The sequence below is a fragment of the Aotus nancymaae genome, unplaced genomic scaffold, assembly GCF_030222135.1.
Source record: "Aotus nancymaae isolate 86718 unplaced genomic scaffold, 86718_ANA_hifiasm-v0.15.2.pri h1tg000019l, whole genome shotgun sequence".
NCBI classification, from domain to species: Eukaryota; Metazoa; Chordata; class Mammalia; order Primates; family Aotidae; genus Aotus; species Aotus nancymaae.
Genome location: NW_026988431.1, coordinates 5,727,064 through 5,754,614, shown reverse-complemented (window position 1 = coordinate 5,754,614; position 27,551 = coordinate 5,727,064). Strand labels below are relative to the sequence as shown.

General features: G+C 35.9%; 1 protein-coding gene across 7 annotated transcripts in view; it reads left to right on the top strand.

Annotated features, from left to right (window-relative positions):
- The window catches only part of CMC1 (C-X9-C motif containing 1), a 78,293-nt gene that overhangs the window by 18,005 nt on the left and 32,737 nt on the right, over positions 1-27,551 (top strand). For all 7 annotated transcript variants that reach the window (XM_021666471.2, XM_012435529.2, XM_064378600.1 and 4 more), the window contains one exon: positions 3,494-3,583. In XM_021666471.2, coding sequence (XP_021522146.1) covers positions 3,541-3,583 — 43 coding nt within the window. In that variant the 5' untranslated portion in view covers positions 3,494-3,540. The remainder of the gene's footprint in view (positions 1-3,493; positions 3,584-27,551) is intronic.

Sequence of the window (27,551 nt, the reverse complement as noted above, 5' to 3'; positions counted from 1 at the left end):
TTGAGTGTCCGTCTCGTAGTTTTTCTCAGTGGTGACATTTTATCTAACTGTAGTATAATATCAAAACCAGGAAACTGAAGTTGGTGCAATACTGTTAACTAGATTATAGACCTTTTCAGTTTTCACCAGTTTCTACATGTACTCATATGTGTGTGTATGTAGTTCTATGTAATTTTATACCATGTTTCTCTTTTGATAGGGAAAGCGTTCAGGGTTTTACTATTAAGTATGATGTAAGCTATAGCTTTTTGTAGATACCCTTCATTTAAGAAGTTCCCTTCTGTTCCATGCGTACTGATTGTGTTTTTTATGAATGCATGTAGAATTTTGTCCAGTGTTTTTTAGCATCAATTGATATGATTATATGGGTTTCCTTTTTTGGACTGTTAATGTATCTGATGGATTACATTGGTTGAATTTCAAATGGTGAACAACTCTTTCCTCCCTGAAATAAATTCAACTTTGTTTTTATGTATCTTTCTTTTTATGTACTGCTGGGTTTGATTTGTTAATACTTCGTTGAGGATTTTTGCATCTGTGTTCATGAGGCATAGTGGTCTGTCGGTTTTGTGTGTATGTGTATATGCTTTGTAAATAGTGTTCTTGCTTTTGGTATAAAGGTCTTGTTGAGTGGGCTTTAGTTGTTTTGTGTTTTTTTAAAGGAATTTGTTCATTTTATTTTAGTTGTCAAGTTCACTGACCTTAATTTATTAATAATATTCCCTTAACATTTAAAAATATTTATTTTTTCTGATTTTTGAAATTTGTGACTTTTTTTCTGATTAGTTTGGCAAGTGGTTTATACATTTTATTGATCTGATCCTCTCAAAGAACCAGATTTAATTTCATTGCTTTTTTTCTTTCATTTGCTATTGATTTCATTGATTTATATTTTGTTATTTGTCATTTTCTCTTTCGCTTGCTTTGTGTTTATTTTATGCTTTTTCTGGTTTCTGAAGGTAGAAACTTAAGTTGATATAAAACCTTTTTTCCTTTTCTAGATAGGTTTTTAGTGCTACAAATTTCCTGCCAAGTACTGTTTTAGCTGCATCACGTAAATTTTGATATATTGCATTTATATTTTCATTCATATCAAAATACTTTCTAATTTCCTTTTTGATATTTTCTTAGATCCATGGGTTATTTAAAAGTGTGTTATTTAGCTTACTAATATTTGGAAATTATCCAGACACCTTTCTGTTACTGGTTACTAATCTAATTACATTGGTATCAGGAAACAGCTTGTATGGTTTATTTTCGTAGATGTTCTGCTGTTATTAGGTATTCTATAAATGTTAGTAAGGTTAAGTTAGTCGATAATGTTGTTCAAGTACTTCACAGTTTTAACAAATTTAAGTTATGTTTTTCTAATATGAGTTATATATTTTACATTTGCATAACATGGGTTCAATTTTCTATCAGAGCATATTGTTACCTCTTGTGACAGATTTTATTTTACAAAGAAGGTTACAAAATTATCTCCCAGCCTTCATGGTTTTCTGTAATGTGGTTTTGTCACCAATAATGGAGTCTGATTTCCTTCCACCTGAGTGTGGGCTATCGTTAATGACTTAAAATCAGTATAGTGCAAGATGAACAAATGGTGTTGAGTGGCTCCAGGTTGAGAGGCCATTGGGAGATACTCTGGTTTACAGTCCTAACTGAGCACTTCTTTTGGCCATTCCAGGCCAATGTCAGATACATATATAAAGAAAGAAATTATTTTGGAAGTAAATTATTTTGGAAGTAAGCAAATCTACAGCTACAAAAGCCCCAGCATTTGTAGCTGTAGAAATCAAGACCAGAACCATCAGAACTTTGAGTCTTCCCAGATCAGGCCCCTCTGACCCATAGTAACCCTAATCACAATAAAATGTTTATTGTTCCACATTACTAAATTTGATTAGTGGTTGTTGCACATCGTAGTCATTTCTCAGTATACCCCGGGGACTGGTTTCAGGAGCCCCATTTTTACCAAAACCTGTGCATTCTCAAGTCCCGCCCATGGGCCCCTCAGAACCCATGTGTGTTCAAAGTCAGCCCTCTCTATGCCATATAGGTTTGCATCCCCAAAATATTGTATTTTCAGTCTGCATTTGGTTAGACAAAATCTGACTATTAAGTGGACCCCCACAGTTCAAACCCATGTTGTTCAAGGATCAACTGTAGTAAGGCGATTACTTCTCTTTTTGTAGGGTTTGAAGGTGGTAAGCATTTTAGTTCCTGTATATCTGAAAATGTCCTTAACTTCACTCATAATTGGTAGTTTAGAGACTCTGGAATTCTTTATAAAGTAATTCTCTCTCAGAACTTTGAAGTTATTTCTCCATTGTCTTGTTGCATCATGTCTTGCCAGTGAGCTATGATGTAAATCTGATTCCGATTACTTTATGTAAGCAGTGTTTATTCCCTTTTGAAGCTTTTAGGATTTTGGGGTTTCAGACATTTCACCAAAGTGCGTTTAGTAATCCATGTTCCATTGCTGTCTGAGGACTCATGTCTTTGTATTTGCCTCAGTATATTTATTATACTTAACAATGATCTAATATTTTCTTTACTGTACTCTTTTAATGGGCAACTTTCTGGTCTTTTGGGGATAAATACCTATATATCCTTTTTCACCCATGGCCCAAAGGCAGCAGAGGAGTTGACCATTTGGTTCCTACTGAGTCACTTTAATTAATAACTGTTTAGTTTCCTCTCGGGAAGTTTTCTTGCTTTCCATATTTGCTGCTTCAGAGGATGGAGCAGCACCCACTTTTGGCATGTGTTTTTCCCTGGATACTCTATAGGAATATGATGACCTCATTTAACGTGACCTAATCTGCCTTTTTTCTTTCAGAGATTCCTCATCATTTTTGATTCACTGAAGACGCTTATCCTATGTTTATTTTTCAGGACTCTCTTAGCATTTAAAGAGCAGGTGGAACTCTAGAGCAGGTGTTCAATTTGCCATTTTAGTCTAATTGTGGAAGTTGTGTTTAAAATGCGTAGAAATCACACACGCTTTGTTTTGTATATAGACTTGTAGTTCCACTTTTTCTTCTGCCAGTTCTTTTTTAGGCTATTCTGTTACTAGGTAGCAAAACAACTTGTGTGTCTCTTAATCTTTTATCTCTTCATCTATTCTTGGATCTCAGGTATCAGTGAAAATCCTCTTTTTGTGGATTATATTAATAAGAGAATGATGATTTAGATGCTAACTTAGACACAACTGCATGGAATATGTTATAAAGTAAAAATGTTGCAGTGTAGTTTGCAGAAATTTTAAGAAATATGTTACTCGTGTTTCTCACATTTTTGTTGTTGTTTATTTTTAAAAATCATTAAAAATAGGATGATTTTCAAGGACTAAAATAGTCACAATTTCATAAGGTTGTAAGTTTTGAGTATATTTGCATAGGTTTTTATTTTAAGTAAACCAGAGTCTTATTTTTCTTTTAATCTGGTGATTTGCTTGAGACTTTATTAAAGAAAGACCTTTCTTTTTCAGACCAGCATCTCAGACATGTTGAAAAAGATGTTTTGATCCCTAAAAAAATGAGAGAAAAGGCCAGAGAGAGGTGTTCCGAACAAATTCAAGGTAAGATTCAAATATTCATGTAACGATCAAATTTATTTTTAATAATACAATCTGAATTTAATCCTTAGCCCCAGAATCAAGTAGTCAATGAATTAATATGTATGAATTGCTTCTCACCCTTTCACTGAAATACCAGTATTTCAGCTTTCAGAACTTCCAGTGATCTTCAATTCATTTATAGCTTAAAAATATTTCCCCAAATTACTAGTAAAAAACATTTTTTAACCCTCAGAAGTACAGTTATATACATAGAAAAACTTGGTATGAGTAATTTGCAGAAGCAAATTATTCTGATTTTTATAGGGAAGAAACATCAAATCTAACATATACCTGTTTTCCAGCTGTCAACCTTATTCATCTATTTGTGTGTGTGTCTGTGTGTGTGTGTGTGGGGGTGAGTGTGTGTATTCTAAGGTGATTTTCTTTGGTGTCATTGTCTGTTACTGAATTGTTAATAGAATACCAATAGGACTTACAGTGAATCTGGAGTTTTTGTTTTGTTTTATGTTTCTAAGTGGAAGATATTTATGTAAATACATACACTAGACAGCTACACATATATGTTTTCTTTGGAAAATGTTTTTAACAGGAAATACTCTTATATTCTATAAATCTAGAGACGTTAGTGATTAATATGTGACATTCTGGTGAAACATGTAAACAAAGCAGTGAAAGGTGAAAAATGAGACCATAATACGTTTGTAAATGATGAGTTATTAGACAAGCTGATGGCAATATTACTGTAGAGATGTCTTTAAAAAAATTCTACCTCTTGGAATGGCCCTCAAAAGAAGTAATAAAATTTTACTGACCTAGGCTATTTTCCTGGCTTTACTTCTTCACTTTCCCTATGGTCATCTTTATTGAGGGACCACAATAATTTTTAGTGAGGATGCTGGGCTGCACTTCCACTGCAAGCATCTCTATAGGGGAGCAGGGCTGGCTGTGTCAACTCTAATTTCAGAACTGGGTCAATAACATTTGGATACTAGGAACACTTTTGTTTCTTTCCCTGTCCTCTGCCCTTAGCACCTTTACAATTGATGAATGGAGGCAATAAAATAAGAGTAGTTCTTTGGACTCAACGATGTGTGATGGTCATTTCTGTTGCTTCAGTAACTTATTATGACCTATTCCATTTTAAAACTCATATAAATAGTCATTCTACGGTTTTACTCTTGCTTTCCTGTGAATTAGTTTAATCAGAGTAACTTTCTTTAACACCTACCCCCAGTTGTCTTGAGAAGTCAACCTATTGACAACTGCGGGTAGTGCATGTATGACATTGACGGGGTCATGTTCATGGTCACAAGAGGTACATCCTGCACATTCCTCATAGAACTTTAAAAATAAATATCCTGATTCAGGTGAGGGCAGGTAAAACTTTAAAACCCTGTAATAAAGTTGTAGGGCTTTTTACTACTAGGAAAATTTACTTATTACTGATACAACAGTCTAAAGTTACACAGATAAGTTGTATTTATGCTGTCTTGTAGCATATTATCTTTGCACATAGAGTGAAAGAAAGCTAGCTAACTCAATTATAGATTTAATTTTTATTGATACAATTCAAATGAAAATGCAGAATGATTGTATGGCTTTGGGTTTCAGAATTGTCATTCATTGTCTCTTAGACAATGAAACTTTGGTTTTTGAAATGAAAGAGTACAATATAACTTAAAAATATTTATTTGTATTACAAAACTAGTGTTTTATAATGGTACAGAAAATAAAGTTTAATTTTCACTTCATCAAAAGTTGTTTAGGATGTTGACATAGTTAAGTTTTTGCTTTTTTAATATACTTAAGTCTTCTGAAGACTGAAAGCATCTTAAAATCTGTGATTCATTGGATTATTTAAATGTATTCATCTATATTAGAATGTATGTTATAACATATTTTGAATCTCTTATACATAACTATATATTGGTTCTTTAGGCCATGTGATTCAAAACAGTATTTTAGAATCTAAAATTGATAAGGTAATAAGGAGTCTTTAGTATTTTCCCTATTTAACCGTATAGATTAGGAAATGATGTGCATTAGAATTATTCAAGCAGCAGAAGAAAACTTCATTTAAACTAAACAATAAGACAATTTAGAATCAGGACACTTCCATTGTAGTTTATTTACTTTTTATGCCTTTGCTTTATTGAATAATTATAGGATTTTATATAAAATCATTATGTATGCCAATTGTATGGTTCTTAGATAAAAGATACAGGAATTTTAATAAGTAATCGGACTTTCTGCTAAATGCCTAAAACATGATTATGTGGGAAAGCTTTTCTGTTTGATTTTTTTTTTTTAATGTCATTTCGACCCAGCTGATCTTAAGAATTGGGTCAGACTGCCAGCAACGTAGGTTTGTGAAGGGAGAACAGCTTTTCCAGGGACAAAGAGAAATGAAATCACTTTCAATGAAAGAAAGATGCCTCATTATAGTCACCAACAGCAGTTATTGACAGCTACACTTCCTATTAACAAGGAGCATTTAACTAAGAGTTTGGCTGTTGGATCTTTGGACTTGATCTAATTTGCTAGCATTAATTAGTTTCTTTTGAGCACAGACACTTGGTGCTCACAGCTATAGATTTGGAGGGCTAATTAGGATAGAAAATTGAACAGAATTGGGTAAGGCATTAACCTTCCACCATTACCAGCTGAGACACTGATAAAGACCACAGAGTCCAAATGTTACCTATTGATGTGAGGCATACCCTAATGAATATCAATTTCAGCCAGGTTGCTGTCTTCTTACTAGTTCTCTCTTCATTATAATTTTTAAACCAGCTTACGTGATACCCTCTTTATCTATAAGCCATTGGTTTTTACTTACTGTACACTGATTTAGTCTGAGTTGCATATTTCACCTAATGTTTAAATACAGTTAAAATTTGTCTTAAGCAGTAGATAACATTTAGAATGTTTCATTGTTATATACCTTTGTACTTTTAAAATTTAATATTAATCTGGAATTACAGGATGCTAATTCTATAGTGAATTTGTGTAAGTTACAGTAACTATGCCATTTTAATATAATGAAAACTATAACATAACACAAAACAATTTTAGCTTTTGGGTGACAAGTAATATTCATTTTACTCAAATGGTGTCAACTCTTGAATCTTGGTCTTTATAAAATATGTTTTTAATAATGTAAAATAAGAAACACAAAAGCATATGTTTCTTTTTTTTTTTTTTTTTTTCCTTTGAAATGGAGTCTCACTATGTTATGCGGGCTGGTCTCTAACTCCTGGGCTCAAACAAGTCTCCCAACTGGCCTCCCAAAGTGCTGGGATTGCAGGCATGGACAACTGCGCCCAGCCTGTGTTTCTTTTTGAAGACAGTAGTGCTTAGCACCTTTCCTTTGAACTTTGATTTGATTAGAAAGGTGACTTGACTTAGAGGTTAGATACTTACAGAAAGGAGAATCCTGATCTTGCTATTCGGGAAACTTTGACAAGATTATAAATTCTGTTGGTATCAAAAGAAAAATTACTGATTTAAATATAAAATTTAGTTTTATAGTATTCTTTCCTTGCTAGTGATGTTATTGGCAGTCAATAAAGCCACTAAAATAAATGACTGAAGTATACTGGTGGACATTAACACAGTGAACACTGAGTACATTGGGAATGGAACTGAAAGAAAACTCTAGAATGGCCAAATCACTTTCTTCCTCCACCTTTCTTCACCTTCTAAAAGCCAAAATAGTAATCTCTCACCAACTGTAATGATGAAATCATTGCTTTTTCTTGGATCTAAGAGTTAGCAACTTGTGTCTTAGGGAGATGGTTTGACAAACTCTGGAGGTTGATTTCAACTCTCTTGTCTTTTTCTAGCTGTTTGACTTCGCTAATATAATGATTTATGTTTTCTGTGTTGGTAATGTTTAAAAAAATATTGTTTGCCACGTATAGGGGACGTATGCATACTAGTATTACACATTTTTCTCCATAAGAGGAAGAGTCACTGAATTATATAGTGTTTTGTAAACATTTCTCATTATATTTCTTTGCTCTTTTGAAGTGCATAGTTGACATTTGCTATAAAGTCTCTATATTGGATAATGACATTTATTTTAGAAATAATAAGAACTTTTTCTTCCTTTTCCTTTTGCTATCACAGATCAAGACAAAAAAGTATTTTGTCATCAGGGATGGCTTGGAACTTTCTTTAACTTAGCTGTATTCTCTTACTTATTGACTCCTTTCATCTCTTGGGGCTACTTTTTCCTTATTTTAATGTTCCTTTTGTATTTATGTTGCAGTCTTTTGATCTTTTGTCCAATATGTGGGGTATAGCTCTGAAAGAATTATATAAAGTACAAGGAAGCAAGAGTTACTTGTTTGAAACATCACAGAGCTGTATGTAAATAACAAAGAAGCTTGATAAAATGCCCTGTTTTGTCAGTCACACAGAACTGAAGTATGTTATATTTTGTGAAATTCCAAAGTGAATAGACAAAAAAGAATCAAATTAAGAATGCTTAGGATGTTCGTTAGAAAGTTTACAGGCAGATAATTATCAAAACAGCATTGAAATAGTTTGGAGGGCTGCAGACTATATACATAGTCGAAGTAATCAATCTTCTGTCCAACTATGTTATTTGAACCTGCGAAAAACCTGCCTTTTTATTTTTGTTTGAAGTGTACCATTCCTATTACATGTATTTTTGTCATTAAACCAGTTCACCAGTATTAACTAACACTGAAGTGGATATGCAATGCGTCTTTAGACTGGTTTGGATATGTTAAAAGGAAAATAATCACTGCATAGGATGCATAGCTGTTATATATGAATATATTATACAATCTAAGAAATACAAGTTTCTGCACTTTTGTCATGGGTTCCTAAGACCACCATTGGATTGACTGATTTGGTAGAAAAACTGACAGGACTCAGCATATAATCCTATTCATAGCTAAAAATTATTACAGCAACAAGATAACAAAGCAAAATCAACCAAGGGAAAAAGCATATGGGAAAGTTCAGAAGAAATCATGGCACTAGCTCCATGAGTCTTCCCCTGGTAGAGACACTCAGGGTGTGCTTAATTTCTCCAGCACTGGATTGTGACAACATGTGTGAAATATTGTCTACCAGGGAGGCTCATTAGAGACTCAGTCCCCAGAATTTTTATTGAGAGTTGGTCATTTGGGAACTCTCTGCCTAACAGGTATCAAAATTTCAGATTTCAAGAAGGAAAGCAGGTGTTTAGCATAAACCATACTGTTTGCACAAATGTTTGGGCACAGTGAGCCATTCTTATCAATTAGAAAATGGTGGGGGCACTCCCAAAATCTGAGTTCTCAGATGCCATCTAAGGGTCAATCTTACAATCAAGCTTTTTAAGGATAGTAATGTCATACCTGCTATGTTAACTCTTTTCTGCACGTGGACATAATAAAAATTAATTAGCAGTAACTATTTGTGTATGCTTATCATGCCTGATATACCAATGGAATCATGAGTAGTAGGTTTATATCAATCATAAATACAGCTGAATTATTTTAAAAATAACTGAACAAAGTATATCATAGTCTTCCTTATCTATGGTTTCACTTTCCATGGTTTCAATTACCTGTGGCCAACTGAGGTTCTAATTATTTTATCATTTTATGTCATCATTATAAGAAGGGTTAGTGCAGTGAGATATTTATAGTACAATAAGATATTTTGAGAGAGACCACATTCACTTAACTTTTATTGTTATAAACATTCTATTAGTTGTTGTTAATCTCTTACTCTGCCTAATTTATAAATCAGATTTTATCGGGGCAGGCATATAGAGGAAATAAACATAGTATACATAGGATTTGGTAGTATCTGCAGTGTCAGGCATCCACTAGGGGGCTTGGATCCCCTATACATGATGGGGGACTACTGTATAATGGTTATTACTTATTGATCTAGTGGTTCTCAGTTATTTGTGTTAGCACATACTCTCATTAGCAGACTTAATAGCTTATTATGATTATCTTATTTCTGAAAACAGGACAACTTTGCAATAAAATTGTATGTATTTGGATATACATATCCATGAATAAAATGGCTAGTTTTCTTCTCACAGAGGAAGACACAGTATGTTTTGGTTTTAGAAGTAAATGAAATCTTACTTGAAGATCTGGGATACGTGTGCAGAATGTGCAGGTTTGTTACATAGGTTAACTTGTGCCATGGTGGTTTGCTGCACCTATTAACCTATTACCTAGATTTTTTCCTCTGTGAAATGGAGTCTCTCTCTGTTGCCCAAGCTAGAGGACAGTGGTGTGGTCTTGGCTCACTGCAACCTCCACCTCCTGGGTTCAAGTGATTCTCCTGCCTCAGCCTCCCAAGTAACTGGGACTACAAACATGCACCACCACACCTAGCTAATTTTTGTATTTTTAGTGGAGACGGGGTTTTGTCATGTTGGCCAGGCTGGTCTCAAACTCCTGACCTCGGGTGATCTGCCTGCCTTGGCCTCCCAAGTGCTGGGATTTCAGGTGTGAACCACCACGCCCGGCCAACCTGTCACCTAAGTATTAAGCGAGGCATGCATTAGCTATTTATCCTAATGCTTTCCCTCCCTCCCTATTCCCAGTAGACTCCAGTGAGTGTTGTTTCCTTCCCTGTGTCCATGTGTTCTCATTGTTCAGCTCCCACTTATATGTGAGAACATGTGGTGATTGGTTTACTGTTCCCGTGTTAGTTTGCTGATAATGTCTTCCAGCTCCATCCATGTCCTTGCATCCATGTCTCTCATTTCTTTCTATGGCTGCATAGTGTTCCATGGTGTATATATATGCCACAATTTCTTTATCTGGTCTGTCATTGATGGCCATTTGGGTTGATTCCATGTCTTTGCTATTGTGAATAGTGCTGCAATGAACATACACATGAATGTATTTTTATCTTTATAATAGAATGATTTATATTCCTTTCAGTATATACTCGGTAATGAGATTGCTGGATCAAATGGTATTTCTGGTTTTAGGTCTTTGAGGAATCACCACACTGTCTTCCACAATTGCTGAACTAATTTACATTCCCACCAACAGTGCAAAAGTATTTCAATTTCTCCACAGTCTCACTGCATCTGTTGTTTATTGACTTTTTAATAATTGCCATTCTGACTGGCATGAGATGGTATCTTATAGTGATTTTGATTTGCATTTCTCCAATGATCAGTGATGTTGAGCTTTTTTTTTTCATGTTTGTTGGCTGCATAAATGTCTTGAGAAGTGTCTATTCATGTCGTTTTCCCACTTTTTAATGGAGTTGTTTGTTGTTTTTTTTTCTTTTAAATTTAAGTTCCTTGTAGATTCTGGATATTAGACTTTTGTCAGATGGATCGATTACAAAGATTTTCTGCCATTCTGTAAGTTATCTGTTCACTCTGATGATAGTTTCTTTTGCTGTGTAGAAACTCTTTAGTTTAACTGTAAGGGTTCTTAGGTTCTTGCCGAGTTTAAAATGAAGAAACTGAAGCCAGCACAAGAAGATCCAATGCAAATTTATTCCGCTCCTGGGCAAGGTTCTGGCAGGAGGGGCCAGAGAAGTCGCGGGGACTCCTCTCAGATGTGGGGTTTTATAGGGAATGGAGGCGTTTGATTGGTTGTAGGAGAGCAGGATGTGGGCGTACAAGCTGCTATTGGCAGGTAGGCGGGATTTCCGGTGAGTGGGCAGCCCAAGGGGAGTGGGGCCCGGACAGGACAAAATGCTATCGGGCAGGTCCTGGCGGGGCTTCCTTTAAATTTTGGCGGGGTTCTTTAAGGGAGAGCTAGGTGCTGTGTGAGGGGGGATGGGCGTGTCTGAGCTCCTGGAGTGGGAGGGGGTTGTGTCCGAGCTCCTGGAGTGGGAGGGGGTTGTGTCCGAGCTCCCGGCGAGGTGACCGGCCTTACATTAACTAGGTCCCACTTGTCAATTTTTGCTTTTGTTGCAATTACTTTTGACTTTTGCTTTTGTTGCAATTACTTTTGACTTTTGCCTGTGCCTATGTACTGAACGATACTGCCTAGATTTTCTTCTAGTGCTTGTATAGTCTTGGGTTTAATATTTAAGTCTTTAATCCATCTTAAGTTAATTTTCTTTTTTTTGAGATGGAGTCTTGCTCTGTTGCTTAGGCTGTAGTGTGGTGGTGTGATCTTGGCCTCTTGGGTTCCAGTGATTCTCTGGCCTCAGCCTCCTAAGTAGCTGAGACTACAGGCCTGTGCCACCACACCCGGCTAATTTATGTATTTTATTAGGGATGGTGTTTTACCATATTGAACAAGCTGGTCTAGAACTTCTGACCTCAAGTGATCCACCCGCCTTGGCCTAAGGAAGGGGTCCAGTTTCAGTTTTCTGCATGTAGCTAGCAAGTTCTTCCAGCACCATTTATTAAATAGGGAATCCTTTCTCCATTGTTTGTGTCAGGTTTGTCAAAGATCAGATGATTGTAGATGTGCAGTCTTATTTCTGAGTTCTCTGTTCTGTTCCATTGGTCTGTGTGTCTGTTTTTCTATCAGAACCATGCTGTTTTGGTTACTGTGGCCTTGTAATATAGTTTGAAGTTGGGTAGCTTGATGCCTCCAGCTTTGTTCTTTTTGCTTAGGATTATCTTGGCTATATGGCTCTTTTTGGTTCCATATGGATGTTAAAGTAGTTTGTTCTAATTCTGTGAAGTTTTTCTAGTTCTGAATTCTAATAGAATTAGAATTCTACCTGTCAATGGTAGTTTAATGTGAATAGCATTGAATCTATAAATTTCTTTGGGCAGTATGGCCATTTTCATGATACCGATTTTTCCTGTCCATGAGCATAGAATGCTATTCCATTTGTTTGTGTCGTCTCTGATTTCTTTGAGCAGTGGCTTGTAGTTCTTGAAGAAGTCCTTCACTTCCCTTGTAAGCTCTATTCCTACAAATTTTTTTCTTTTTGTAGCAGTTGTAAATGGGAATTCATTCATGATTTGGCTCTCTGCTTGTCTATTGGTGTAAAGGAATGCTTGTGATTTTTGCACATTGGTTTTGTATCTTGAGACTTTGCTAAAGTTGCTTATCAGCTTATGGAGCTTTTGAGCTGAGACAATGGGGTTTTCTAGATATAGGATCATGTCATCTATAAACAGAGTCAAAAATCTTGACTTCCTGTCTTCCTATTTGAATAATCTTTATTTCTTTTTCTTGCCTGATTGCCTTGGCCAGAACTCCACTACTATGTTGGAAACGAGTAGTGAGAAAAGGTATCTTTGTCTTGTGTTCATTTTCAAGGGGAATGCTTCCAGCTTTTGTTCATTCAGCATGGTATTGGCTTTAGGTTTGTCATAAATGGATCTTATTATTTTGAGGTATATTCTGTCAATACCTAGTTTATTGACAGTTTTTAACATGAAGGGATGTTGAATTTTATTGAAGGCCTTTTTTTTTTCCATCTATTGAGATAATCAGGTAGTTTTGGTCTTTAGTTCTGTTTATGTAATGAATTAGTTCATTGATTTGTGTGTGTTGAACCAGCCTTGCATCCCAGAGACAAAAGTGACTTGATCGTGGTAGATAAGCTTCTTGGTGTGGAGCTGTATTTGGTTTGCCAGTATTTTATTGAGGATTTTTGCATTGATGTTCATCAGGGAAATTATTCTGAAGTTTTCTTTTTCATTTTTTTTTTAGACAGAGTCTCGCAGTGTCTCCCAGGCTAGAGTACAGTGGCGTGATCTCGGCTCACTGCAACCTCCACCTCCAAGGTTCAAGCTGTTCTCCTATACTTAGCTTCCCAAGTAGCTGGGATTACAGGCACCCACCACCACACTCAGCTTATTTTATTTTATTTTTTTAGCAGAAACAGGGTTTCACTACGTTGGCCAGGCTGATCTTAAACACCTGACCTCATTATCCACCCGCCTTGGCCTCCCAAAGTGCTGCGATTACAGGCATGAGTTACCATGCCTGGCCGCCTTTTTTTGTTGTATCGCTGCCAGATTTTGGTATCAGGATAATGCTGGCCTCATAAAATGAGTTACAGAGGAATCCCTCCTCTTCAGTTTGGAATAGTTTCAGAAGAAATGGTATCAACTCCTCTTTGTACCTCTGGTAGAATGCAGTTGTAAAACCATCTGATCCTGTGCTCTTTTGGTTGGTATGGTATTTTTTACTGCCTCAATTTCAGAACTTGCTATTGGGTATATTCAGGGATTCAGCCTCTTCCTAGTTCAGTCTTGGGAGGGTGTTTATGTCCAGGACGTATCCATTTCTTCTAGATTTTCTAGTTTGTTTGCATAGAAGTGTTTATAGTATTCTCTGATGGTTGTTTATATTTTTGTGGAATCAGTGGTGATATCGCCTTTATCATTTTTTAGTGTGTCTGTTTGATTCTTTTCTCTTTTCTTCTTTATTAGTCTAGCTAGCAGTCTGTTTTATTAATTTTTCAAAAATGCAGCTCCTAGATTTGTGGATTTTTTTTTAAGGGTTTTTGTGTCTCTAGCTCCTTCAGTTCCGCTCTGATGTTGGCTATTTCTTGTCTTCTGCTAGCTTTGGGGTTTGTTTGTGCTTGGTTCTCTAGTTCTTTGGGTTGTGACGTTAGGATGTCAATTTGAAATCTTTCTAGCTTTTTGTTGTAAGCAGTTAGTGCTGTAAATTTCCCTTTTAACATTGCTTTAGCTGTATCCCAGAGATTCTGGTATGTTGTCTTTTTCTTTCATTGGTTTGAAAGAACTTCTTGATTTCTCCCTTATTTCATTATTTACCCAGGAGTAACTCAGGAGCAAGTTGTTCAATTTCCATTTAGTTGTGTGGTTTTGAGTGAGTTTCTTAATCTTGAGTTCTAATTTGATTGTGCTATGGTCTAAGAGACTGTTATGATTTTGGTTATTTTGCATTTGTTGAGGAGTGTTTTACTTCCCAATTATGTCATAGATTTTAGAGTAAGTGCATGTAATGATGAGAAGAATGTATATTCTGTTGATTTGGTGTGGAGAGTTCTATAGATATCTATCAGGTTCACTTGATCTAGAGCTCGGTTCAAGTCTTGAATATCTTTGTTAATTTTCTGTCTCAATGAGCGGTCTGATATTGACAGCAAGGTGTTAAAGTCTCTCACTATTATTGTGTGGGAGTCTAAGTCTTTTTGTAGGTTTCTAAGAACTTGTTTTATGAATCTGGCCCCTCCTATGTTGAGTGCCTGTATATTTTGGATAATTAGCTCTTCTTGTTGAATGGATACCTTTACCATTATACAGTGCCCTTCTTTGTCTTCTTTGATCTTTTTGGTTTAAAGTCTGTTTTGACAGAAAGTAGGATTGGAACCCTGCTTTTTTCTGCTTTCCATTTGTTTGGTAAATTTTCCTCTATCACTTTATTTTGAGCTGGTGTGAGTCTTGGCATGTGAGGTGAGTCTCTTGAATACAGCACACCAATGGGTCTTGACTCTTTATCCAGCTTGCCATTCTGTGTCTTTTAATTGGGGTCATTTAGCCCATTTTTATTTAAGGTCAATATTGTTATATGTGAATTTGGTCCTGTCATCATGATGCTAACTGGTTATTTTGCCGACTTGTTGATATAGTTGTTTCATAGCGTCATTGGTTTTTGTACTTCAGCGTTTTTTTTGTAGTGGTTAGTAACAGTTTTTTGTTTGTTTATTTAGTACTTCCTTCAGGAGCTCTTGCAAGGCAGGCCTTGTGGTGATGAATTCCCCCAGCATTTGCTTGTCTGAAAAGAATCTTGTTTCTCCTTCACCTATGAAGCTTAGTTTGGCCAGATACGCAATTCTGAGTTGGAAATTCTTTTCTTTAAGAGTGTTGAATATTAGCCCCCAGTCTCTTCTGGCTTGTAAGGTTTTTGCTGAGAGGTCCACTGTTAGTCTCATGGGCTTCCCTTTTTAGATGATCTGGCCTTCTCTCTGGCTGCCCATAATATTTTTCCTTCATTTCAACCTTGGAGAATCTGATGATTATTTGTCTTAGAGTGTTGATCTTTTTGTGGAGTATCTTACTGGGGTTCTCTGAATGTCCTGAATTTGAATGTTGGCCTGTCTTGCTAGGTTGGGAAAGTTCTCCTCAATGATATCCGGAGTGTGTTTTCCAGCTTGTTTCCATTCTCCCTGTCTCTTTCAGGTACCTCAGTCAGTCGTAGGTTCATTTTTTATATATAATCCCATAGTTCTAGGATGCTTTGTTTGTTTCTTTTAATTCTTTTTTCTTTGATCTTGTCTGCCTGTCTTATTTCAGCAAGATAGTCTTCAAACTCTGAAATTCTTTCTTTCAGCTATGGATACTTGTTGCAAATTCTCAGGTTGTATTTTTCAGCTCTATCAGCTCTATCAGGTCATTTATGTTCCTCTCTAAGCTGGTTATTCTGGTTAACAGCTCCTGTAATGTTTTGTCATGGTCCCTTAGCTTCTTTGCACTGGGTTAGAACATGTTCCTTTAGCCCAGTGAAGTTCGTTATTGTCCACCTTCTGAAGTCTACCTCTGCCTGTTCATTCATCTCAGCCTCAGCTCAGTTCTGTGGTTTTGCTGGAGAGGTGTTGCAATCATTTGGAGGAGAAGAGGCACTCTGGGTTTTCGAGTTTTCAGTGTTTTCTTTCTATTTTCGTGAATTTATCTAGCTTCAGTCTTTGAGGCTGCTGTCCTTTGGATAGGGTTTTTGTGCTGCTATGCTGTTGTCATTGTTGCTGTTAATTTAGTTGTGTTTTTTTAAAGCCGTCCTTTGTAGGGCTGCTGTGGTTTGCTGGGGGTCCACTTCATACTCTACCTGGGTCCCTCTTACATCTGAAGATGTCACCAATAGAGGCTGCAGAACAGCATAAGATGGCTGCCTGCTTCTTCCTCTGGGATCTTGGTCTCAGAGGGGCACTGACCTGTTGCCAATGGGACCGCTTCTGTATAAGGTGTCTGGCACCTCCTGTTGGGGTCTCACCCAGTCAGGAGGCACAGGATCAGGGAGCCACTTAAGGAAGCACTCTGGCTGCCCCTTGGCGGAGGGCTGTGCTGCTCTTGGGGGAATCCTCCTGTCTGGACTGCCCCAATTCCTCAGAGCCAGAAAGGGGAAAGGCTAAATCTGCTGATCTGAGGAGATCATAGCCACCCCTGCCCCCAGGGGCTCCATCCCAGGGGCTCCATCCCAAGGATATCAGAGTTCTGTCCATAAACCCCTGAATAGAATTGCTGAGATTCCCGCTGGGAGGTCCTGCCTGGTGAGGAGGGATGCATCTGGGTTTGACCTAAAGAGGCAGTCTGACCTAAAGAGGCAGTCTGACCACGATCTGCCACAGCCATTGTGCTCTGCTGTGAGGAATTCCTCCTGGGTCCAAACCACCCAGTGTCCCTGGCACCGGTAGGGGAAAATGGCATACTGGAGCTGCAGTGATGGCTATTGCCCCTCCTCCAGGGAGCTCAGTAGTCTTAGGCAGCAGGCACCTGCTGTGATAGTGGCCATCCCTCTCTCTGGGAACTCAGTAGTCTCAGGTAGTCTCCAGCTGAGCCGCTGCCCAAAATCTGCACAGCTCGGTGCTTGGGACCAAAGACCTTGGTGTGGGCTAACGAGGGGATCTTCTGATCCACGGGTTGCAGAGATCCATGGAAAAAGTGTAGTTTCCCGGGTAGGGTAGCACAATCACTCACTGTCTCCCTTGGCTGGTTATGGGAGCTCCCCTTACCCTGTGTGGCTCCTGGGTGGGCTGTTGTTTCACCCTGCTTTTCCTCTTTCTCTGTGTGTCACACCAACCGCCTAGCCAGTCCCAGTGAGAGGACTTAGATACCTCAATTGCTGGTGTAGGATTCACTCACCCTTTTCGTTCTTCTTGGTGGGAGCCTTTGACTGCAGCTGTTTCTAGTCAGCCATCTTGGCCCCCATGAAATATTTAAATACTAAAAATTTAAATGACAAAATTAGCAAGAATTTTGTCAGGATAGATGAATATAATTTTTTAAACAACCAGTTTATGTAACTCATCTATGAAGGTATAATAGTGTAAAAAAATTGAAAACAAATGCAAAGAATTACATGTGTTGAAATTTTAAAATATTGTTAAAATGAATATATATTATTATAAATGTCATAGCTTTTTTACCAATACCCCATTAACAGGATTTTATTGTTCTAATCTTCCTAGACATTAACTTTGAGTTATTTTGCTATAATAGACTTAAATCCTTTCCTCTTATGAGAAATTAATCTAAAATTAAATATGGCTGTTAAGCAGTACTATGCACTTGTACATAAAATCTGAGTAGAAGATCACATTTCACTTAAGTTACCTGATGAGCCTGCAGTTACAGTTAGTATTTTTTCCAGGTAATCAGGGCCTGACACTGGTAAACGTTTTGCAGATACCCACAAAATTATATTTTACTAAAATACATTTTTATAGGAATCTTGTATATCTGTTGGAAAACTAACAGAGGAGGCAATTGAGTTTGTGCAAAACTCCGGAATGTATTAGACTCTCAGATTTAGAGCCAGTTAATAATAATCAATCCTTTTTTGGGGAACTGGGAACAGAATTTGCTTTGAAGCCTACTGTACAAAAGAGATAAAAGTTTTATTGTATTGTGCTTCATTTCATTACATTTACAGAGACAGTACGTGACAACAATGTTGTGTGATATTAATGAAGCAGATTTTAAGTCAGAAGTTACAGGTGACAACTGCAGTCTAGTATGTATCTCTTTCCACTTTTCTTTTGTGGTTTTCTCTTTTGAGAGATACAAAGTATAGAATAAATTCTAAATCGCATAAATCAGCAGTTTTAAAGATTAATGATTTCCTATGATTTATTCAAATTTTCAGAATATTAATTAAATAAAGATGATAGAGATTTTATTCTGAGGCCCATAAACAAGTTTATCTGGTGTCATATTTTAATATATTGGTTGTCTCCATTGTGTTTGCATTTGGTAATGCTGTTGCATATATTTTAGTGTTAGTCAAATATTACATCACTAAAAATACAATTTTACAAAGCAAATAAAGAATTTTTTTGTTCCTTTGAGCATTTGAACCTTAGTGTTATGTAGAACATAGTCATTTAAAATATGTATTGTTCCCTGTATGTCACTCACCATTTTATGAACAGTAAATGAAATAGACAAAAATCTTGAAAGTTAAGAACCTTACACTTTAGTTGGGGAGGGGAGGATAAATAATAAACATTATAAGTAAATGTAAGCGCCTTGGAGAAAAATAAATTTCAGTAAGTTCAGTGGGGAGTGCTGGTGTTGAAATGTGGCTGCAGTTGTTGATAGGTGATCAATATAGGTCTCCCTGAGAAAGTGACATGTGGACAGAATTCTTGAAGGAGGTGAAGGAGTGAGATAATGCAGATACCTATGAGAAGAATGATCCTGGCAGAAGAAATAGCATGTGCAAAGACTCTGAGGTATAAGTGAAGCTGGCATGGTTAAGGGACACCAAAAAGGTCACTGTGGTTAGGTTGGAATGAATGAGGGGTAGAGTGAATAGGGAGGAATTCAGCAAAATGATTGGAAGTAGAATCTTTCAGAGTCTTAGAGGTACTGAGGACTTGTAGCTAGTAGGGAGACAAATGGAAAGATGAAGATTGCTTTGAACATGGACAGAGACAAGGTCTGATTTATAGTCAGCACTCACTGCTATGTTAAGAATAGGTGGAATAGGGACAGGGCAGAATTAGAGACGCTAGTAATTGGGTGATTGATGTGATTGAGATACTCCAACTGACAGATGATGGTGGATTGGAAGGGTGGTAAAAATGGAGGTGGTGAGAATGAGCACATTTGGGATATATTTTGAAAACAGAGGCAACAGAGAAAGATATGACTCCTTATTTGTCCTGAACAGGTAAAAGAGAAGGAGTTATAGTTAGCAGAGATGAGGAAGACTGAGTGTGGAGAAATTTTATCATTTTATTTTATTATTGGTGGCAGATGGATTCAGAATTTAGTTTTGGATATATTAACTTTGAAGTGTCTTATAAGTTATTTCAATTTGAAACCATTTTATCAGACTATAGTAAGCATCACTGTTTTAAAGGGAAACAAAGGAATAGAATGTTTGTACAATTGTGGTTGCTTTAATGTTTTTGTGCACGTTATGCAGGTTCTCTTTTCTATTAGTGTACTATCAGTAAACATGTTCAATTTTGATAGTGATAGATTAAAAACTGACATTTGTATTCCTTGGCCTTCCTCTTAAGATTTCACCTAGACCACTTCCCCTCCAGAACAAACCATAACTACACTGATTTGTTAATTCAACAAACTATCCTTCAGTACTACTATATGCAATACATGGTGTTAGGTACAGTGGGGAATAGAAAGACATGGTGTCATAGCTCAATAAAAAGAGTAAATTACCTATCCTCCCCTCCCCAATTGAAGTGTAAGGTTCATAACTTTTAAGATCATCTGACTTGTTAATATAGCAGGAACATTATTAGAATTCAGCTATCTTTATTCCCAGCCTAGTGTGTGTTCCATTATAATGTACCATTTGACTATGTCAAAGATAGCAAATACAGTTCGTCTTTGTCAACTTTAATCAGTTGATAGTGTTTGTCTAGCACATTGTGAATGGGGTCCATCAGAAAGAATGTCATTAGATCAATGAGCTGTTACTTTATATTACCCAAACTTAGTATGATTTAAAATTTTTTAATGAGTTTATTAAGTTTATAAAGAGTTCTGTTTTTGGCATGGTCTACTAGCTCTATTGCACAATTCCTTCTGTAGAAAACTACTATGACCTATGGACAAAATAGGAAAATTAACTACATGAAAGCATTGGAAAGTAAACAAAAGCAGACAGAAAATAGAGGGAAGTCAAACGTTGAAAGAAGGAAATAGTACTGGGTGAGTCTTTGCCAGGTAGGGTGGCTGAAACTCTTGACAAACGAAACCCCTCAGTCTTGTTGGTCTGAGGAACCAAGGACAGGGTTTGGTGTAGCTGCAGGCCTTGGAAAGTGTGTGTGCATGTATACTCAAAGTAAATTAAATTGCCTGCTTAAATAAAGAAAAAAATTATTCAGAGAAAACAGAACCCAAACTTTGTACTCATATTACTCACAATGTTGCAGTAGAATGCAAAATTATTCAGTGTATGCAGAAACAAGAAGACATGAACCATTCTCAAAAGAAATCAACAGGGGCTAACTTCAAGATAAGTCATATGTTGTTATTAGCAGACAAGAATCTTGAAACAGCCGTTGTAATTGCTTAAGAACATAAGGAAAATATGCTTGCAATGAATAAAAATAGGAAATCTTAACAGAGAATTTTGAAGCAATAAAAAAGACCCAAATGGAAATTCTAAAACTGAAAAACACAATATCTAACATAAAACTTTTAGGATGGGAATGAGTAGGAATCATAACCTAAAGATAGATCAATCAAAATATCTAAACAGAGAGGGGAAAAATATTTAAAAATGAGCAAAACCTTGCGGACTTAACATAAAAACAACATAAAGGACAATAACATTAGGACAATAATATAAAAACAACCTTCATGTATTTGTAATGGCATACTTGCCAGAATGGCTACAATTAAGAACACTAACAATATTCACAAAACACAAATCTGCCCAGTGGCCTAGCAACTCTTTCCAGGAGAAATGAAACTTCTGCAAGCAAAAAGGCCTAATAGATACTGATAGATACACTACTTACAGTAAATAAAAGCAATTTGTTACTGTATAGTACTGTGTATGGTGGTGTGTCTATCAGTAGCCAAAATTGAAAATAGCCCAGATTCCTCTAAAAAAAAGAAGGGATAAAATACAAGGGATTACTCTTCAGTAATAAAATGGAACAAGCTACTCTTCTGTACAACAGTGGAGGTGAATTTCAAAATGATTATGCTTAGTGAAATATAAGAAAAATAAAAAGTGTATATTCTTTTAATATTATTTTCTAGAACAGGCCACATTTAAATAGTGTTTTAGAATAGACAAAACTAATATGAACAACAGTTGACTATGTGGGTGTGGAACAAGTATTGATTGAAAAAGGATATTAAAGGAACTTTCTGGAGTGATTTTAATATTCTGTAGTTTTTGGTGGTTCATATGGCACAGAGGTATACTTTTGTTTCATTGAATGATATATATTAATACTTGTTTATTTCATTTTAGATCACTGCTATCTAATTAGAAAAATGTAGACAAATATTGAACTCTTACCATATGCATGATGAAGTATTTGTGGGTAAGAAAACATTTGTACTGTATAGTGTTCACAAGATTTTGGAAAAGCAGGCATTTGCACTGCTGGCCAGGAATAACAGCATGAAAGGAGCTCTTATTTTTAAAAATTCACCAAATTCATAAATAAGCAACTCCTTTACTTAGCAATTCTACCAGTAGGATTTTATCTTAAGGAAATGTCAGAGATGTACAATAAAATATGCATAAGGATGTTCAACATAGCAAAATATGTAATACGGAATATTGCCAAAAATGTAGATGTCAGCAGAGTCTGATTGCTTATATTAATTATGGTACAGCCATAGGATATGATAAGATACATATTTGTAGTCACGGTAAGTGTGTTGATCTATATGAGAAACTAGATTTTGTTCAAGAGTTGGTAAACTACAGCCTGTTGTCCAAATTTGGTCCACCACCTATCTCTGTAAACAAAGTTTCCTTGGAACACAGCCAAGCTCATTTACTTGTGTATTGCCTATAGCTGCTTTCACACTACAGCAGTAGAATTGGGTAGTTGCAGCAGAGACCACCTGGCCTACAAAGCCTAAAATGTTTATTCTGTGGCTTTGTACTGAAAACATTTCCTGACTCTTGGTTTAATCAAATTAAATTCTAGAAACACAGGAAGGGCTTGCCTAAATTAACTAACTCCATAAATTTATGAATATTACCATGTGTCCAGCACTGCACATAAGCTGTCTACATAAATGTGACTGAAACAGATTCATTCTGCATTCTTACTGAGTTTAAGTATGGTAGGGGACATAGTTATTAAATAAATATTCAAATTAAAACTATCTATAAAGGAAGAGTGCTATGAGGAAATTTTAACAGGTATTATTTCAAAGTGTTGGTAATGGCAATTTTAAAACTTGATTCTTTAAGTTTTTTCTAGGATTTAAATATATTTCATTGGAAAAAGATAATAAAGTTTAAGTAGCTAACTAGACATTGCTTCAGTAATTTTTAAAACTTTCTGATATTGCTCTGAATGCACAGAATTAAATTAAATTTACAGAATTAAGTTTAATTGCATTTATGTTAAATAAAGCACGTTCAATATTGTGAGAAGTGCTATAGAGACAGGGTTGAAGTCTGAGACTTGCTTTTAAGTACCTTATTGTATGGTTGATGAGAGAGAAACCAGGCACAGAAAATAGAATTATACCATATAAAACAATTTATAATAAAACAGCTATGTTAGTTTAGAAAAAAATAAGCCAGTGAATTCTGATTTAGGCAGGTGAGACTTAATGAAGTATGTGGGATATCAGCTGGACCTTGAAGTACGGCTAATTATTTGGCTAAGTATAGGGAAGCTGGAACAACATTTCAGACCAGAGACCTAGAATTTAAGGTACAGGGGTGAGAATGGACATGTTTGTTTATACAGCAGCAAAGAGATTGACCTTAGGAAACCGGTGGTGCATTAGGAGTTAATGATACACGTAAAGACTGAGAGTCAAGGCTGATTTTGGAGTGCCTTAAAAGTCTGAAACAAAAGTTTAGATTTGACTTCTGGTAAACGAAAAAAAAAAAAAAATCTGAAATTTGTTCTTTCTACCTCCCTTTATTCCTTTTGTCCTCTTTCTCTTCTATTTTCCTTCCCAGGAAAAGAGTTCATACAAATAAAATTGAAAGATTAATTTTACCACCAAATACAAGACAGATTACAAGTTTACTTTCTAAATTTTGGCTTTCTGCATTCTTTTAAAAGTAGAAGCTGTTTTTCATTAACAGTGACAGACAACAATGGAACCATGTGTGTTTGCTAGAACCAAAGGGACGAACCTGTCTCATACTGCTATAGCATAACTCCTGGCATTTATTTAAAGAGTGAAGGTGTTGTAAGAGAATGAGCATTAACTGCATAGTCTTTTTGTTACTGCTTTTCTTACAGGTGTCCTAAGGCATTATTCCTTACCTTCTTTGGAGAAATTAACTCACCAGATTTGTCAGGTTTTTAAATGTGACATTTTATCTTATTGAAGTCCTCAAAGTTAAAGAAGTATGTTCTTTGGTCTAGGAATGGCTAAATAGCTAAACGCAGTTTAATCTTTTAATTTAATGGCTACTTTTGCTTACATAATCTGAAAGTTCACATTGTTAGGCTGCTTTTTTCCTTCTAATTAACACCAGTAATTTTACTCTGCATTCTAACATGTTACCTGTGTCTTTACCTTTAAAATGCATGCACGAGTGATCTGTTTACATTTACCTTTTTTATCCCTTTGATTCTTCATCATAACCTTAAAACTTTAGTTTTAATAACAAACAAACTCAAATCAAATGTAACTCTGGGTTCATATTATTAGGTATCTTTCCTTATTTCAGCTATCTCTTCCAGCAGAGCTTAAAAAAACTGATTTGACTTGACTAGACTTACTAGGACATATCTTTCTGTAGGATTTCCAGGTCATTACACACATCTCAGTTTCTTTTTGACTTTCTGAACTTTGCCGTGTATTTATTGCAAAGTATTTCTATAGTTCAACCCTGTACTCACACCTCCTTAGTCAGTGACATTGCCAAAGAGCCAAGTCTTGCGTAGAATTAAAGTGATGGGCAGACTCTTTATAATAATTTTCAAAGTCCTTTATGTAAAATATTAGGTAATTGACAGGTTTTAGATCATACCATGGGTGAATATTAAGCACATGATTGGAAACCAGTTATTGGCCAGGCATGGTAGTTCACACCTGTAATCCCAGCACTTTGGGAGGTCGGGTTGGGCAGATCACTTGAGGTCAGGAGTTTGAGACCAGCCTGGTGAAACCCCATCTCTACTAAAAATACAAAAAAATAAAAAAAATAGCTGAGTGTTTTGGCGCATGCCTGTAATCCCAGCTACTCAGGAGGCTGAGGCAGGAGAATCGCTTGAATGCAGGAAGCAGAGGTTGTTGTGAGCTGATATCGGGCCAGTGCATTCCACCCTGGGCAACAGAGTGAGGCTCATCTCAAAAAAGAAAAAAGACACCAGTTCTCTGCAGTAACATGTTGTCTTGCTTTTATAGTTGCCTTTCTAAGCCTATTGGATCCTTGAGGTTTTTATGTGGTGATTTCATTTCCATTCTGTCTTTTCCAGGCAGATGATATCCCTTTATGGTGGCAGAATACCTAGTTTTATTGACTCAGTAGGAAGAGTTGTATTCCAACTCAATACAGCTAACTGCATTTACAGTCTTTGCTTATTTCTTGTCACTCACCTACACAAACTGAACTAGAGAAAAGTTCTAGTTTTCTCTAGTTCAAGGCTATATTTGGAAATAAGGAGAAAAGGCTATATTTGGAAATTGGGAGAAAAGTCAAGGCTATATTTGGAAATTTGAAACCCTCTTTAAAAACAGCTAGACATTCATCAAGTCCTAGATTGTGTCAGTCCAGTGTACAAATTTGAATTTAGGATGTGTTGCATTTTATTCTTTTCCTGGCATATCTTCCATAGATTTATGCCTAGCTCATGAAATTTAGACTTTCAGAAATTAGAATATGTGATATTACTGAAGATTTGACTAACCGTACTTTGTGTTGCATTAGTGTGAAAAATCTTAATTGTTCTTCTTCCTCTTATTTTAGCTTCAGAAGATCATCTGTGGTTGACTTATATATCGTTGAGCTTATTGAGGAGTTCTTTCATTTCATTAGTGCCCAGTGATTTTCAGAGTAGACTTTAAATAGGTCTACTATTTACTGCCTCAGTGATTAAGGCTTCATGCAACTTCTTTTGTGTTATCTTTTTCTTTCGTATATTCCCTGGTGAAGTCTGTTTAGATGATGAGATTCAAATTGTCATATTCTTACAGTAGAACCTTTACTTTACCTGTGTAATTGAAGTGTATTGGATCTTCATCTCTCACACATAACGCGAAATCAGTGGTCCTCAACCCTCATTGTACCTCAGAATTATCTAGGAATTAAAAACAAATCAAAACAAAACAAAGTAGTATTGCACAGGTTTCTCTCCACAAAGAGAGATAATTACATTTTTTTTTACAAAGCTCTCAAGGTGATTTGGATGTACATCTAAGGTTGAGAAATAATGGATTAGCCAAAAGAACAGAATTTCTCCTTAAAGCAGCCCATGTAGATTTTGCTCATTTGTATACCTTAAAGTTACATAATTTACTACCTAAAGCAGTCTTCTATACAAGCCATAAATTTTTGGCTGTTTTTGTTGTTAGATTTGTGTGTGTATGTGTATTTGCAATTTCTTAACCTTTACTTCCATCTTGGGAGGTTAGACCCCAGATTATCTAGGCCAGATTTCAGGTTCTTTTCCAGTAGGCCAAGGAAATTCTTAGGAAATAATAAAGTATGTTCTGGCAGCCTTAAACCTTGACCTCTTTTGTATCTTGTAAATTATATGGCTGCTTCCTTTACTATCTCTGTGGCACAAAAACTTCACCTGCCTTAGCAGCTTCTTCCTAATCTGTGTTCCATCAGTGCATTCTTTGATTTTTTGGATTTCATATATGGATTCTAATCCAAATGAGCAGAAATTGCTATGTAATTATTAGATTCCTAAGTACCTAGGATGTAATACTAATAATTAATTGATGAATTTAATGAAGAAAATGACTGTGACATGGAGAAAGAGTCTTTAACCAGCATGTGTTTGTAGTCTCTGTCCTTACCAAGATGGTGGTCCTGTCACTGAGCACAGTAGTTAAGGAGGTACTGGTGACCTGCTCTGCTGGGGAGGAAGGACTTGTGTGGTGACACACAATATGTATTTATCTTCAAAAGCTGTTTCTGGATGGAATTATAATTTTGTTCCAGTTAGTGAATACATATTGTAGAAAATATATACAGATAAAGAGAGTTGATCACGTAAAAGTCTTATTTGGGTTTTTAAAGAAACCATGACTTTCTGTCAAATATCACATATTCTCACTTATAAGTGGAAGCTAAATAATATGTACATATGGGTACAGAGAGTGGAATAATAGACATTGAAGAATAGGAAAGATGGGAGGGTAAGGAGTGAGAAATTATCTATTGGGTACAGGGTATTCTATTCGGGTGATGGTTACATTAAAAGTCCAGATTTCACCCTACACAATGTATCCATTTAACAAAGCTGCACTTATATACCGCCTACATCTATACAAATAAAATATGAAAAAAAAAACATGACTTTTGGACCAAGTTATCAAGTAGTTATTATTATTCCGCGTTATTGTCCAGGTAAATTCTCTGCATTTTCTTTTATGCTACCTTTTTGGTATATACATTTTATGCTTGTATATAACTAATTTTTGAGTTTCATTTAAAAAGGCTGAATCTAAGATATCTTTGTTGGCCTTGCTAGCTGGTACATTTTTATATTGATACAATAACTTTTTTTTTTTGCTATGTCAGTATTTTATGTGGGCCTATTTGAATATAAATACTTCTTCCTCATGAAATAGAGTTAACTTAGTAGGGCAGTCAGGAACCTCTCAACATTTTGACGTTGAAGAAACATTGTTTTTGCTGTAGTGGTTTATACTGGGTAGTTTATATAGGGTTAATCGTTACTGAATTTGGATTCTCCACTTTTTTTCCCTGCAAATTTTAACATGTCATTTAGTGAATGTGAAGTTATGCAAAGCGTTTATGTTAAATAGACTTGTTAAGTATGTCTTTCCTATCTTCTACATGATTCCTACTGAGAGTGTTAATATTCAGATACTCATTTATGATTCTATTTATTCAGGAATATACCTGTTTGTACCATAGTCTTCATCATTGAATTATCACTGTTAAGGAATGTATTCCATATGGTATTTTTCATTAGTAATGGAATATATCAATTTTCTTCTTTCCATTTCCTTTTTGTA